At 47.3% G+C, this 16,223-nt stretch overlaps 1 protein-coding gene across 2 annotated transcripts in view; it reads right to left on the minus strand.

The window, feature by feature from the left end:
- The window catches only part of ANO2 (anoctamin 2), a 340,386-nt gene that overhangs the window by 15,285 nt on the left and 308,878 nt on the right, over positions 1 to 16,223 (minus strand). For both annotated transcript variants that reach the window (XM_044385290.3, XM_057319039.1), the window contains 2 exons: positions 1,037 to 1,189; positions 620 to 672 (listed from right to left, as the gene is read on the minus strand). In XM_044385290.3, coding sequence (XP_044241225.3) covers positions 620 to 672; positions 1,037 to 1,189 — 206 coding nt within the window. The remainder of the gene's footprint in view (positions 1 to 619; positions 673 to 1,036; positions 1,190 to 16,223) is intronic.

A 16,223-nucleotide genomic window follows, 5' to 3' on the forward strand; every position in this document is an offset into this window, starting at 1 on the left:
GCCTGGCCACCATCCGTGCAGAAGGCAGAAGCAAAAGCTGTCATTGGCTTGGGCCCAGCAGGATTTCCTCTGAAATGTGGACATGTCTGACAAGGCAGTTAAGGAGGTCACAACAGGTAGGACACCTCTTCTCGTATGTCCTATCCTAACCTACGCGTGCCCAAGTCCATGGGGATAATTACGACTTCACACTGACAGCTTGGAGGAACCGTAATTAAGAACCGCGGCCTGGGCAACGTTCCAGGCATTGTTTAGCTTGGGAGTAGAAAAAGAAAGGAAAGAGATGGATAGATATGCAGAATTCTTTCCTCATTATTCTTGGCTCTGAGGAAAGATCAGATTTTGACTCTTAAGGCCAAGGTATGCATTCTGGTGGATAATTACCTTTCTTTAGTGTAGTGAAATTAACGGGAAAGTCACACAGCCCTGGCCTCCGCACGATGAGCTAGAAGGCGTGCGCGCACCATGAACCAGGGCACTGCCTTGAGCAAAGCTCCGGAAGGAAAAGGCTGGGAGGTAACAAGGGCTGGTACCCAGCTTTGAAGACCTCAGCAACTCTGGAGGCCCTTTCTGTGGCTCCCTTCCCACAGAACTAGGGTGTCACAGATGGAACACTTACATTGCTGATAACAGAGAACTTGCCGATCCCGGAGAGAATGTCAAACCAAATCCCTGTAAGACAGAAAGCAGGGTGTCTGGCTCACTCCTGCCCTTGCCCTGGTGACGACAAGGCTGCAGCTCGGGTGGTGCTGCGTGGGCAAGGGCAGTAGAGGTTTCCATGGCCCCCCGGGAATGGGCTTGTCTAGAAAGGCTTAGGTGGCCCCTATCTGGAAACCAGGGGGACAGTGGAAATGGATAAAGGCCTCCCAGAGCCCGAAGACAGGAGGATGAGGAGCTCCAAAGGATGAAGAGGCAAGGGCTTCCCCCAGCCCTCTTGAATCCAGACAGAGTGTGATGGTGGTGGCAGGTCATGGCGGCGAGCCCGAGGGGACGGATGGAGGCGGGGGGACTGCCTATATCTAAGCAGGGGACATACCGATATCTTTGGTTCTCACGGCATCTGGCCGTCTCAGCTCAGTCACGAACTTCTTTGCATCAAGCCGCACTTCAATGACATTGTTGAGGAGGGCGAACACAGGTGCCAGAGGAAAGGAGGCCACAAAGAGGGTGACAAAGCCAAACTGGATGACTGAGAGAGAAGAGCGTGAGAAGCTTCACGGGGAAGAAACAGGATCTAGGTAAACTTGGCCTTGCAGCTACAGCCCCTTGTCTTTTCTTACAGGGTCTCTTTCCCACCTTGGTTTCCTAGGCTCTCTTTTCCTCCTGCCCTATAGTCGTGGATCTTTCTCAATGCCTACAGGCCCACAGGCCAAGGCCATCACCGGAAGCAAAGCTCTGCATTAGGCACAGTGTGGAGATGTGAGAAAAGGAAAAGTCTTGACTCTTTCCTTTCCATCACTCTTTATCTCCAGTCACTAATCCTGGTCCTTTAATCCCCAGGTTGACAATCTTTCTCAGTAAGCGTCTGGACAGTAAATATTTTTGCATTTGCAGGCCACACCGTCTTATCACAATGACTTAACTCTGCCATTGTAGAGCAAAAGCCGCTAGAGACACCACGTGGACAGATGTGCTTGGCTGTGTTCCAATAAAACTTTATTTACAAAAGCAGTATATAAAGTGGGCTGGATCTGGTCCCTGGGCCATGTTTGCCAACCCCTGAAGTAACTTTAAAAAAATCACCTCCCAAATTTGGCCTCTTCTTTCCATACCCATAGTCACTGCCTTTATTTAGAAAGTGTATTCATTCATCACACATTTATTGAGAGCTCACTGAATGTCAGGCACCTTGCCAAGTATTTCAGGAGGCAAAGGTCTGGTCCTGCTTTCACGGAGCTGGGTGTAAAGCAGAACAGAGAAATGTACACAAAGATTTGCACCGAGATTTTCTGCGTGCCAAGAGAGAATGAGGAATGTACCAGAGATAGCGGAGACCCAGGGGAGGGGGAGCGCAAGCCTATCCAGGGTGGGGACTGAGGAGGGCCTCCAGATCAAACACCTAAGCTTGGTCTTGAAAGACGGGCCGGGACTGAAGAGAGCATTCTAAGCCGTGGAAGCAGCGCGAGCAAAAGGGAGGAAGTCTGTGCCAATCAGATGGCTACAAGGCATCCAGCCCCTCATCACTTCAGGATGGGCAACTGCACGACCCCCCCACCCTTTGTCACCAGTCTGCCCAGGCTTCTGTAGTCCCCTCAAAACCCCCGGTAGTCTGATCCTGTCACTTACCCATCATAAAAATGGCTGTGGGCTCCCCTCTCTTTACTGGCTCTGGGCCAAATTCCTTATCCTGGGAGATAGGTACTTCATGGTCTGCTCCCCACCTACCTCTCCAGCCCCATCTCACCTTATCTCCTCCGCAGCCCATCATGCTTCTGCCTTCTGGCACTGAGCTTCTCCCCCTCGGGATCTTCCCTGAAGGCAGCAGGTGCTCCCACTCACCTGAGCACAAGCTCTCCAGCTAACAACATCTACGCATCCCCCAGACCATTCAAATGCCATCTCCTTGGACAAACCCCTTCCTGCTCCTCTACCCTTGCCCCACCTTGGTGCCTGCCTCTGTTACAGCCATCGCTGTGTGCCGTTGTGGCTGATCTACTCACACCTCTTTTCCACTAGACAGGCAAGGGCCCCATCCATCCCAAGTGGCCCAGCGACCACAGTCCTGAGGCCCAGGAAAGCCACAGTCTAATAGGAACCCCCTACATACCAAGGGCAAGTTGTTTAACTTCTCCAGGTCTTGGTTATTTTGATTGCAAATTGAGGATGACAATACCCATCTGGGTTGTCACCAGGGTAAATGATATTGCACAAATCAAGTGCTTAGAACAATGCCTGCCACTTAATAATTATTCGATAATGTTACCTATTATTATCCCCTTATTGGGATAAATATCAACATTTACAGGTGGCTGCAATGTATACTGTATATGGATATGTTAAACACACAAATTTAAGGTATAAGCACTGAATGTGAGTCAGGAGGCCTGACCTCTAGCCCTGGATATGTTTCTCACTAGCCATATGTCCTTGAGTAATTCTCTCTGTTTCAATGGGCTTCAGCAATCTCATTGATAAGTTCTAAAGAGACTGGTTAAAATTCCTCTAGATCGGTAGGAGAAGAAAGGGAAGAAGAAAGCGGGGGGGGGGGGCGGTGGTGGTAAACAGAAGGGGGAATGAACCATTACAGACTATGGACTCTGGGAAACAAACTGAGGGCTTCAGAGGGGAGGGGGGTGGGGGAATGGGATAGGCTGATGATGGGTATTAAGGAGGGCACATATTGCATGGTGCATTGGGTGTTATACGCAAGTAATGAATCATGGAACTTTTTTTTTTATAATAATATTTTTTTATTATATTATGTTAGTCACCATACAGTACATCCCTGGTTTTTGATGTAAAGTTCCATGATTCATTAGTTGCGTATAACATGAATCACGGAACTTTACATCAAAAACTAGGGATGTACTGTATGGTGACTAACATAATAAAAAAAATTATTAAAAAAATAAAAAATAAATAAAAGCCATGTTTCCAGGCCCTCCATGGAAAAGATGGAAAAGGAAAAGAGGAGGAGGGGGAAAAAGAAATCCGGCAACATTAGAGCTGCATGCAGCATGGTTTCCAGGGCTTCTGACAGCCCATACGTCACCTTTGTGCAAATTAGAAGGTATCCTTTCTTCAAAACCCTCCACAGGCATCTTCCAGGAAATCATCATCATCAGTGATAGATATCTACATCTATGATGTGAATGGCACCTCCTCTGAAGTAGTGCTCTTGTGCAGTACACAACCTACACAACTGTTCTCAGTGACCCTGATGGAACAACCTGCAGGGATTGAGGAGAGGCCACCCCTTTACCTAGGCATAAGCTCTCCATTTTTCACAGTCCTCACTATTCCCCTTTGCGGGAAAGATTTGGTTTGTCTCCAGAGTTTTGTTGGATTTGAACTGAGGTAGTGATTCAGCTCCAAGATTGTAGGGGGAAAAAAACGATTTTCTGTAAAAAAAAGAAGTTGTTTAATTCGTAAAAAAAAAAAAGAATTCCTCTCGAGGTCTGATTCGTAGTGATGCTGTATTTCTCCTTCTATTGGATAAGCTTCAAGTTTCTAGGATATTCAAATTAAGAACGAAAACCCAGGATCCAAACTAAAAAAAAATAATAATAAAATAGAAAATGTTCACAGAGGTCTATGCCTAACCACAGAAGTTTCGAGAAAGAGAACATGCATGGAACCGCTTTTGATTTGGCAGTTTGCTTGGGCCCACGGGTGTGGGTTACTGCTCTTGCTGAGGGATGTCTGTCCCTGCCACAGTCCTTGATGCCCAGTGGATTCTCAGCTGGCCCCAGGAGACTGGCAGGTGTCAGTTGGTGGCAAGAGGCACCAGAAGGCGCAGATGTGTCAAGGTTGGGACCTTGGAATGACGCCTGCCAAGCTGGCTGGCTGAAGGGGTCCGGGCGGTTGGGAGGGGGAGGAGAAATCTTCAAAAACAAGCTCTGGGAGTCAGTTCAAAATCCAGGGTCGATGGCATCTTTTAAATCAGGCTTTGCTGAGGAATTCGCTTTAGAGTCAGGGGTTGGGATGGGGGCAGAGGGGGTGGAGGGGATGGAATTAATAAGGAAAGCAAAACAGATGTTAGACAAGTTTTCTAAAACCTGTAAAATGCATGTCTGTGTTTAAGTATATATATGAACGTGTCTTCATTTATGGACTTCTGAGTTGGTCTTCTTATTCCAATGAGCTCAGTTCTACAAGGCAAGTGTTCTTCTTCTTGTCAGTGACTTCCTCGAGCAAAACCATGCAAACTCTCCAAAGCCCCAACAAGGGCCCGGCAAGGAGACTGATGGTGGGAGGAAGGGGCAGGTTGTTTCTGAGTGGCTGTAAATGTAGACAGCACGCCCTCACCATACTTGCACAAATGGCACCCAGACACCCAGTGTCCTCTGGAATATAAGAAAATAGGACTGTTCACTCACTCTCCTTTCCTTCGCATGATCTCTAGAAGCAGATAGGAGCCCTCTCCCTGGGGTTGCCCTGATGGTTTGCTTTTTTATACCTTCGTAAACTCTCCAGACACACAGGCTCCCTTTGGTCTCTGTTTGGGTCAACATAAACGACTTTCAGGGGTGACTCAATGCTCACGGTGCACATGAATTACCCCAAGGCCAGGACACGGTTCTTATTTTTCTCTTTGCCATGTAAGCCTGTGTGTCCAGCACTGGATGACCTCAAGGAGGTGGGCTCAGCAAAGGCCAGTGGTGCTGGGGCAGTGACACGACACCCCTGTCCCCGCTCCGATGCTCCTCAGGGTACCCTAGGCCACGAGGAGCCACTCTCTGCAGATGTTCTAACTGCAGGTGCTGCCTGCACATTTCCAGGAATCAACCCAAAGAGGCAGAAACAAATAGGAAGCTTTGCTTTATCTTGGGAAGAAAAAAAAATATACAAAACTCTAACCCTCTAGGATACATATGCCAAATCCAAGACTTTTTCATTTTAGTCAAAGTCCTAAATGCTGTATCAGATAGGCGTCCGTCTGGGTTCACTTCAGAGGACACAGTGATACCGGCCTTCACCAACACCAAGATTTGCTTCTAAAAATAGTCAGCCTCCATTAGGATAAGAACGTCGCTGGGAACCCTCAGTGCACTGCCTAATAGAAGCCAGCTTGGCTTGACCGATACCAGATTAAACCTGGCCAAGCCCAATTAGGGAGGAATCCGTAAGTTGATTTTCAGCTAAGTCTTTACAAAGCCTGGTTGTAAAGGGCTCCAGAAATGCTGAGCTGGAAGCACAAAGACGGGAGACGCGCCGAGCCACAAACTCCATTGTTTTTCTCCTCTCACTCTCCAGGACCTTCTAAAATCAACACCAGCCCCATACTGCCTGATGCTGGAGACAATTAAAATCCTGGCCTTCATTACCTGGGCTTAGGTTAAAATAACAAGGAGGGGTGGATTTAAACTAAACAAGATGGCTTCCAGCAAGGACATTCCAGGACGATCTGCTTAAAGAAGAAAAATAGTGCATTAGGTAGAATAGATTGGCCAGGATTGGTGGGAAAGCTCTTGATCCAACACAGTTTTCACTCATTTAGTTAAAATTCTTCAGTGAAAATAGCCACCCTCCTATCACATCTGTGCTCGTGCGCACACACACACACACACACACACACTAAAGCCTAGATTCTTGTCACGACATTCAAGACCCTTTGTGATCTAACCCTAATTTATTTTTCCAAACACATCTCCCTACCCATGCTCTGAGCTCAGGGCTAATATTTAGCTGGTATGCTTGGAGACCAACTCTGCCTGCTTTCCAACCATTTCAAAAACCATTGGTACCTCTTTGAACTCACCACATTTTCCATATTTCTGAGCCTTCATACACACCACTACTATCTGTGCTGCTTTAGTTTTCCTTCTCTTCTCATGCACTGAATGAATTACTATCTACATTTCAGGTCCAACTCAAACCTAACCTCTATGAAGATCCTCCGCCACCCCAGTCCCACCACCTCGCCCAGGCAGAAGTGAGTGCCACAGGCATCTTTCCTCCTTACTCCCATCATACCTAGCACATGTTGCTCTACTGGTCTATTTGACCTGCTCCCTTGATGGGGAACCCCTTGAGACCAGGGACATATCTGATTCTTTTCTGAGTCCTCACAATTTTGTGTGGTGCCTATCCCACAGCAGGTGTTGGGAAGTTATTTAGTTCATAAATACAAACTTATTTTTTCACCAGCTGTAAACACAAAACAGATACAAAAAGAGGCCGACTCAACTGTGTGAAGGGAAATCACTTAGCGATGGTGAGAAGAGATGGGACATGAGAGGCTGACACCTCCACACGGCAGTTCTCAGTGCTGTGACTTGCACAGAACTCCGACTTGTAAGAAAGTGAGTATAAAACCAGTCAGTCAGGAGAGTCTAAATCTAATGAAAATCATTATAGCATTTTTCCCCCAAAGTTTCTATAGCTTAGTAAAAGCAACACAGTCTGCTTAAGGGGATTAAAAACTGGGGGCTTAAGAATCCTCCCTTTCTTGAACCACTAAGAAGCAGTGCAAGGAAACTACTAAGGGACACATTGATGTGAGTTTGTCTTCTCACTCAAGAAGCAGTCACTGAAAAAATTCAGCTAGAAACAGTCCATTAATATAAAGGCTTATGTGAAAATAGAGCAAGGGAAGGTCATCACTGTTTATTTCATCAGCCCATATTTCAAGGCTGTACCCATTGATGCCCTTCCCCTGAGGGCAAAGGAAGCCAACTGGGCTCACCACTGAGAGTATCCCCTGTAAAAAAGAATTGCAAGTGTTGGTTGATCATTAAACAGGAAGAGAGAATGAGGGCATGAGCACGGGCCTTTACTGCTTAGGAAAACAGCTAAAAGCCCTGAAAGAATATAAGAAGGTTCTCAGTATCCATCATTCACCATTCATTCACCCATCCAACGATCATTTATTGAGCACATTCTATATGCTGGGCACCATGTCTGTTGCTAGGAAACAAAGATGAACAAATCACTGTGCCATCCTCCCAGCGCTCATAGTACGCAGTGGAAAAGGTGGATATGTACACAAATCCTGCTGGTGCCACAGAGTTAGAACTCTAATGGTAGCATTAACAGAGCACTGATGTGGGAATAATTCATGTTCACCAGCAGATCCATAAGGCTTCACAACCACTGGGCTTGACCCGAAGAGCAAAGTAAAGGAGGCATTTGAAGGTTGGCTATATGGCTGGTAGTTAAGATCTGTCCTGAAAAACACCGATCCTAATTTCCTAACAAACAACTTAGGAAATAAAGACAGGAAGTGGAATTCCTCTTCAGTATGTATGGAGTCACTTGGGATTCATAAAACAGATCCAGCTCAATTCAGAAACTCTGAAAGTCATAACAGGAAGGAACAGGCTAGAAGGAACAGCTTAAATATTAAACGTTGACTGCACACACATCAGTGCAACATTGGGACAGACCAGCAAGGCATATTCTCTTCACTTCTTTGTGATTAAGGGAGACCCAGTAGTCCCTACTTTTTCCTCACTGCCACATGAACTGTGAAATACTAGTTTCTTTAGATGGAGAAAGAAGGTGTCCAGTGACTTGAGAGTCCTGCTACTCAACAATTCAAGAGTCTAGTTTTAACAGCAGAACATAGGTTGATAGTATAATGTAGGCCAGTCCATTAGCAGCCCTCTTCTCTACCTTGGGAACAGAGGTGAGGGCCGGGAGCCTTCTGGGATGAACCCTGCTGATGACCACAGCAAAGGGCAGGAGAATGTGGCTCTCAGCCACAGGGAGCTTAAAGGCCTGGACATTATGGTCTTCTGGAAAAATCTAATCATTGCTCCCTTCCATAGCCTCTAAGCCAAACTCCAAATGCTCAGACTTCATGGAGCTTCAACCAACATTTCCTACACATCTGCCACGTGTAGGCAGCATGGTCTCTGGTTTGTAAAAATAATCTTCGGTGTCAAGTATTATTATTTCCATTTTTCAAGTAAGAAAGCTGAGTCCCAGAGAGGTGAAATGATTTTCCCAGGGCCATGGACTTAGCAACTGATGAAGGTGGGAAACAAAGCCAGCTTCTGATGCCAACCAACCTCAATGTCCTTTCACCGCACAAAAGGGTAAACAATCGGCCCTGATGCGATAGTGTCCATCCTCCTCCCCAAGCTCCTCTCATGTCTCTTAAGCTCCCTTTAGCAGATCTTCTCCAATCTGATTTCTAATCTTCCTGTCGGACAGAGAACCGGCAATCTGTACTGAGATTTTCACTCTCCAAAGCATCTTCACTCACATGTCTTCTACGGCTGGTGCGTCAGAGCTGTCCCTGCTGTTTTCTGTGTCATTGCTCCTGTCTGGCCTGCATTTGTGCCACCTCAAAAAGCTTGTATCAGTGGACCTAGTTCAGCTTCTTCTTCTTTTTTTTTTTTAAGATTTATTTATTTATCTGAGAGAGAAAGGTACAAGCAGGGCAGAGGCAGAGGGAGAAGTAGGTTCCCTGCTGAGCAGGGGGCCCAATGTGCGGTTTAATTCCAGTACCTGGAGATCATGACCTAAGCCAAAGGCAGACCCTTAGCTGTCTGAGCTACCCAGGCACCCCTTACTTCAGCTTCTTAAAACTAGAGAGAATTGAGTTGGTGAGATCTACTGATTTATTTCTGATTTTCAGAGAACGGCCTGGTAAATTTCCAGTAAAGGTGTACTGTGAACAAATGAATGGCCTGGCTTACTCACTCTTGTCTACTTTATCCACCTGCAAAATGGGAATGTGAAGACCACTCCTTCCTCTCATCCATCCATCCATCCATCCATCCATCCTCTCATCTACCCATGGGCTGTGGTAACACAGTCAGTAGGGCGGAAGGGCAACGAAACTAAGCACGATCAGAAAGAAGTTCCCAAGTGATAGATCATGACTGAGAACCTTTGTTTCCTTTATTCCTTTGCCCTTTCATCTTCCCAAAGGGCTGTAAAAAAGTCAACAAGAATACATAATTAGGTTTACCGAATTTATAAAAAAAGGAAATAACAGAGAAAGGAGGGAGAAACAAATATGCAAACTCTAAGGACCCATTCCAGGGCTATGGTGGAGCAACAGAATGAGTGCTGAGCTTCCTGGCTCTTACAGCAAGAAGAGAAGTGGGAAAGTGATGGAGTTCTCAATAAGTTTTAATCTTAAAGACTGCCTTCCATTTACTCATCCACTCATTTCACAAGCACTGACCAGGTATCTCCTGCATGTCAGGAGCCTGCTGTAGTACATTGAGGGGTATGGCATCCAGATATACTCTTGCCTTTTCTCTTAACTATGTATGGGGAGAGGGACTCCTAGCACAGAAAATGACAAGCAATGCATGCTTCAAAAGCAACAAAGAAAGAAAGAAAGAAAGAAAGAAAGAAAGAAAGAAAGAAGAAAGAGAAAAGAAAAGAAAAGAAAAGAAAAGAAAAGAAAAGAGAGAGAGAGATGAACTGTGAATCACCCTACTTCCCAGAAATACTGGAATGAGACCCTGGATACTGCCTGAACTGTGTTTAAATGCCATTTGGAGAAGATGGCAGGTGCCTGATTATCCAGTGAGATGACTCAGTTTGTATAAACAGGATGGCTCAGGGAAAGGAATTTCCTGGCTCTTTGAGCCATTGCCTTGTAGTATACAATCTTGGAGTTCTATGAAAGAATATTCGGGCTTCAGTGCTGATGATTGTACGGATACTCTGGAATATTTCATCACTTACAGCTAAGACACCCTTGGGACTAGATTTATAGGTCTGGTCTGTTGGAAACTTGGAAGTTAACCAGTGTGGTCCCCACTATCCATGACCAAAGGATATTGGAATATGGAAGGGATCTTGGGTGTTACCTAAGTCATTGCTTTATCTGAACCTTTCTACTCTTTTTTTAGTAAGTGGTTACCTTTGCCTGATCATTACCCGGGGGAAGACACTCAGCTCTTTATTCTCTTAGTTGCAACTCACTGAGAATTTGGGCTACATGTTATAAAGCTTTATCATAGCAGTAGCTGACTATTACATGGGATATTTTGCCTGAACTACCCACATGATTGGACAAGTCTGCCAATATGTATTGCTGTAGAGACCTGCCTCTGAGAGGATAGCCTTCCCTCATTATAAGCACTTGAAAATAAGGCATCTTGTCCCTTGGTTGGGGGAAGTCAGGGGGTAGACTGTCCAGCTAAATCGACACAGCTCTGAGAGAGCTCTGGTGAATAGCAATGTCTGTAGAGTCCAATTGTCACTTTGTCTTCAAGGTCCTCACTATAGGATTACCTCTTTCACTCTTTATTCCTCTTTTTTCTTCTTCAAACATTTATTAAGCACTTACTGTATGCCAGGCCCTGTGGTTAGGTGCTATGAATGAATAAGACACAAATCCTGCCCTTAAGAAGCTCCCTTCACAATTTCGTGAATATGAACGTAGGCCACTGGTGTTTAATTGTATCACTTATTTATCTGGTAAAATGGTAATAAAACTTGATCAAGCAATTCTTTTGGAACTTCCAGAATTAAATTCAGGCCTACATTCTTATGCCAAATTCCACTCTGTAAAAGTCAAACTGCCTTAAGTGCCAGAGACTTATGCTTGCAGCCCTTAAAGCAACTGAAGAATTTCCTCCCATCAGGCCCTGAAGAAAACTCCACAATGGGGCTGTGAGGGGCCTGTGGCCAAAAAGCTTTGAAGCCTCATTTTGGGGTTGGGGACAGTGATGATTAATGTCATGGCCTGCTCCTGGGCCGGCATTCTTTCCTCCCCTGAGCAGTGGGGGTGGGGGACTACCCTTGAAGTCCCCCTTAGTAAGCTCTTCAGGAAAAGGGTTTGATATTGGAGATTCCCTCGAAAGCTTGCAGCTCCCCTCACAGGTTTCTCCAGCTTAATCCCTCACTCTCAGGTTTCTCTTTGTCTGGGGCCAGCCCATCCCCACCACCCAGTGCTGCCCAGAGGTAGCTCCCTACCGCCAGTGCCCCCTTCACAGGCTGACTCCCAGCCCCACCCCCCACTCCCAGCTTCCCCCTTCACCTGGGGGGGCCCCTCCCCCATGCCTGCTGGGCCCTGGGCCCTGGTTCCAGCTCAATTTAGAAAAATGTAAATATAATACATCTCTCCCTGCTGCCCCCCTCAACTGATGACCTGCCTCACCATTACAACTGACAGGTTCAGAGTGGGCTCAGTGCACTTCCTGTCTGCATGGGTGGTCCTAGAGATCACGGGGAAGGAAGCTGACAGCTGAGAGCAGAGCCAGGGATCACCATGTCAGGCACACCAGAGGGAGTGAGCAGCTTTGGTTTCACTGCTCTCATTTTTGTTCAAAGCCCAAGACAAGGGTCTTTCTGAATTGGGAGGTCTAGTCTGTTGGGAAGGATGCAGAAAAGCTATCCCTATCCCTCCACAAAAGATCGAGTTCCCATGGGTCCTGATGAAAGTCTCTTGTGCAATGATCTGGAGATCTGGAAAGGGGCTCTAGACTCAGTTCCATTAATGGGTATGTGGGCATCCTTAGGCACCATGCATCACTCCCTGTGCCTCTTGGCCTCAAGGTGCATTTTCTCTCTGGATGTATGAACTGGGATACCAGCACTGGAAGAGTCCCTGGAGGTTACCTGGCCCAGTGGTTTGCAACTCTTTCTTCTTGTCAAGACACTCAGTGAAAAATGACTATGTGCACCATTCACTTCCATTGGGGTGGCCAGGTTTCGTGCATGCTCAAACCTCCCTTGCTCTCTCACTCAAAAATAATCTGGAAATGTGAGAAAGTGAGGGCGATGTTGACTCTGCTTTACCTTATATTTTTAAACTATATGATCACATTTGGTTTTGGGTCACATCTCTGCAAGGAAGAAATCATCATTGGTCTAATTCCCTATCATGTCAAGGAGGAAAGTGAGGCCCAGAAAGATGATATGACCTGCTCAAGGTCACACTTCTTGATAAAGGCAGAGCTGAATTCACACCCACTTCTCACCTGACAGACACCCTGTGAAGACAGGAAAGAGAGAGACTCTTTGCTCTGCCCTACAGTGATCATCTGAAGAGAATAGGGGCTTCACTTTGAAGACAGAGGTGCAGAAGAATCAGAAGCAGGGACAGGATTACTACCACCAAACCTCAGTCGTCCACAGGGATGGCAGAAACTATTGCCTCCAACAAGGTTTGGACATTTGTGGACTTCAGACTTCTCTTCTCTCGGCAAGCTATTTCCCAGGGCTGCTACCTACGAGCAGCATGGAAGGGTTCATATTACGCCTTCTCTTATTTCCTTGGCTTACTCGCTGGAAAGAAGTACATAATAGGCCTGAGCTGGGGGAGGGGAGAAGGCAGAAGTAAAGGGGAGGAGGGGCGGGAGAGACAGGAAAGGAGGAGGAGGGCAGAGAAAGAGAAACAGGGATAACGCCCATTCTTGGTAATCCACCCATTGGATTATCAGCCCATTGGTACATGAGAGCTGACTGCAGCATTGCTGGAAGCGAGATGTTTCAGCCTAGATAAGAGAAAGGCGGAGCCAGAGAAGGGGTACCTCCTGTATCAGGGCTTTCTGGTGTGTTTTCAGGGCTGGTGCAGTGGTGGGGCCTGCACTAGGTCCTGTGGTTCCGGGAACCTGCCCCCAGGAAGTTAGTTATCAGAGGTATCAAAGGCATCGCTGTCTGAGGAGGCAGTTTGTCTGAAATCCTGGGGTGGGAGTGGGGGCAGCTAAAATCCTGAGGAATGGGGGAGGGAGGGGAGCGGAGGGCTGGGGAGGGGAGGGGTTTTGGAGAGGAGGGGACAACAGAATGAGAAGGCCCAGGGAGTTCCAGGGCAAGGTGGCTAGGGAAGGTCAGGCAGGAAAGGAGTGAAATGGAGGCTGTGGGTGAGAAGCTGTCTGTTGGGGTCCCTCTTGGCCAGACCAAGGATGTGTAAAAAGGAGTCTAGGGTTAAATACACTGAAAGAACCTCCCACAGAGGCCTTGGTAAAGATACCCTGGAAATCTCTGAACAATGGATGGTAAGACCAACACTAACGCTGGAAAGCATCAACAGGGCAGGAGCAAGATGGGGGTGGTTGCGAGGGGCTGTTTTGAGGGTGTGCTGGGAAAAGCACCAGGTGCAGGAGGTTGAGAGGCTGAGCACAAGCAGCAGCTTCCAGAGATATTCCAGAGAAAAGATCAACCCAGCTGGATGGGAGGTATGTGGAGACCGAAGAGTGAAGGAACAGCGATGTTGAGATTTCTCAGCTCGGGGCCTGGAGGGTGGTGGAGCCATCCCTGTGGCCACACACGCAGGAATCGTCCCAGGAAGTGGAGTCTCCAGGCAGAGGAGTGGAGAAATGTTCCCCCGGGATGGGTTCTCCTCCTGGCCTTGTCTAATGCCTCAAAACAAGCCTGAGGTGGCGGCTGGGAGAGGGCTGTCTTGTTTCCAGGCCAGAGTTTGTTCAGCCTCAGTACAGTTCTAAAACCCAAGGAAGTCTGGTGAGCGGGCAATGACAGCCCGGAACAAAGAGGAGAATGGACAGCTCTCTACAGCACACCTCTGCTCAGTCACACGCGAGCTGTCAAGGCCTAGCCTCTCTGAAGAAAGCACAGTGAGCTGCGTTTTGTTTCGTGCTTGTTTTGTAACAATAGGGCCCTTGCTTGTAACTGTCTGGCCCTCTCTCTCGGCCGCTAGTCCCTGAGGTCCTGGAGGGCCTGGGTCCCACTTGTTGCCTCTGTGGGCTCGGTGCCTGGCCCAGGTGCTGACCCAGCAATGCCCTCAGGGGATGGCCAGGATGGGGGCACTGCAGAGGGAAGACAAGAAATCGGAGTTGAGCTTAAATCCGAGTCCGAGGGACAGCATTCCACTCTGTCCACTTCCACTAACGACTTGATCCCCGAAGGCAAAGGAGCAAATTAGAGCCAGAAGTGACTTTTCTTCGAGGGAAGCCCTGATCATAAACATGGTTCACTCTGGTCTTGGGAGATGAAAATTGCCACATATAAAAAATATATCTAAATATGTCCACAGTGAAAAGGAAGGCCTCCCCAAATATCATGGGACAGAAAGGAGTGAGGCCCCTATTTCTCTGCCACTGAAGGAAGGGAGCTAAAGTGCCATTCATTCAAGACACATTTCACTGAGAGGCGCCTGGGGGGCACAGTCTGTTAAGCTTCCAACTCAGGTCGTGATCTCAGGGTTGTGAGATCGAGCCCCGCATCAGGATCCATGTTCAGTGGGGAGTCTGCTTGAGATTCTCTCTCCCTTTCCTTCTGCCCCCCCTGCTCATGCTCTCTGTCTCTCTCTCAAATAAACAAATAAATCTAAAAAAAAAGAGGAAAGAAAGAAAGGAAGGAAGGAAGGAAGGAAGGAAGGAAGAAAGAAAGAAAGAAAGAAAGAAAGAAAGAAAGAAAGAAAGAAAGAAAGAAAGAAAGAAAGAAGGAAAGAAGGAAAGATCTTATTAAGGTCTTACTCCATTCCAGGAAATGTGCCAAGTGGTGAGTCTAGGGAGGAAAAAGGGGGTCTCTGCCCTCAAACACTCACATTTTTTTCCCTCTACCAAAGCAGGTGTAGGAGACCCAGAAGAACTGTTGATGGACAAACCCAAAACTGCTTCCAAGAGACTTGTCTGAGCCTGAGCAACTCAGCAAGAACTTGCTGCAGGCAGACAGACCAGCACAGGCAAACCAGCCCTGGAAGCAGGAGGTAAGCAGGTGCGCATTCGCAGAGCCAGCTCCTGGACGACCTTGCAAGCTACACCCTGCCGGGCATTGGAACTTTAACTTAAGGGAAGTCAGTAACATTGAAGGATTTTATGGAGAAAAGAACACATGCTTTGGACTGCATTTTAGAAAAGCCATTTTAAAAAGTGAGGATGAAATGGGGAAGAGGGGGGAAAAGGAAGCAGGGGACACGTTAGGATGTACCTGCAATCACGCAAAGGAGGTAAGTATTTCTGGTTATAAAATAAATAAGCCACGGAGATGAAAAGTATAGCATGGGGAACACAGATGATAATGAAAAAAAGAAGATGGGGGCACCTGGGTGGCTCAGTAGGTTAAGCATCTGTATTCTGCTCAGGTTATGATCCCAGGGTCCTGGGATCGAGCCCCAGGTCAGGCTCCCTGGTCAGCAGGGAGTCTGCTTCTCCCCCTCTCTGCTCCTCCCTCTGCCGCTCCCCCTGTTCATGCTGTCTCTCTCACAGATAAATAAGTAAAATCTTTTAAAAATTAACTAATTAATTAAAAAAATAAAAAAGAAGAGGAAGAAGGAGGAACAGTGGGGGCTTGAGTGGGAATGCAAAATTCTTAGTAGGGGCAAAACCAGTGAGGTAAGGAGCCAATAATAAAAAAGGTTCTGGATCGTACTGAGCGGGACTCTCCCCAGCTGGAGTTGCTGCAAAGTCAGAGAGGAATCTTGGAGGAGAAGACGGGGTCTGTGCCACTCTGGGGTGCTCCTCCTGAACCCACAAGTTCAAATCTGCAATTTCAGGAGGGTGTTGCAACCCTGCTCTCTGAGCACGGCCTGCCCGATGTGTTTCCATCCACTGGGCGACGCTCACAGGTCTTGGTGGACGCATCTAGACATCAGGGGGAATGGATAGCCCTTGGCCCTCCAAAGTCATGATCTGGCCTTCACTCCAAATGAATGAGTAGGTATGTTTGCAAGCACAATGCACCCCCCT

The sequence above is a fragment of the Ursus arctos genome, unplaced genomic scaffold (genome assembly GCF_023065955.2).
Source record: "Ursus arctos isolate Adak ecotype North America unplaced genomic scaffold, UrsArc2.0 scaffold_26, whole genome shotgun sequence".
NCBI lineage: Eukaryota > Metazoa > Chordata > Mammalia > Carnivora > Ursidae > Ursus > Ursus arctos.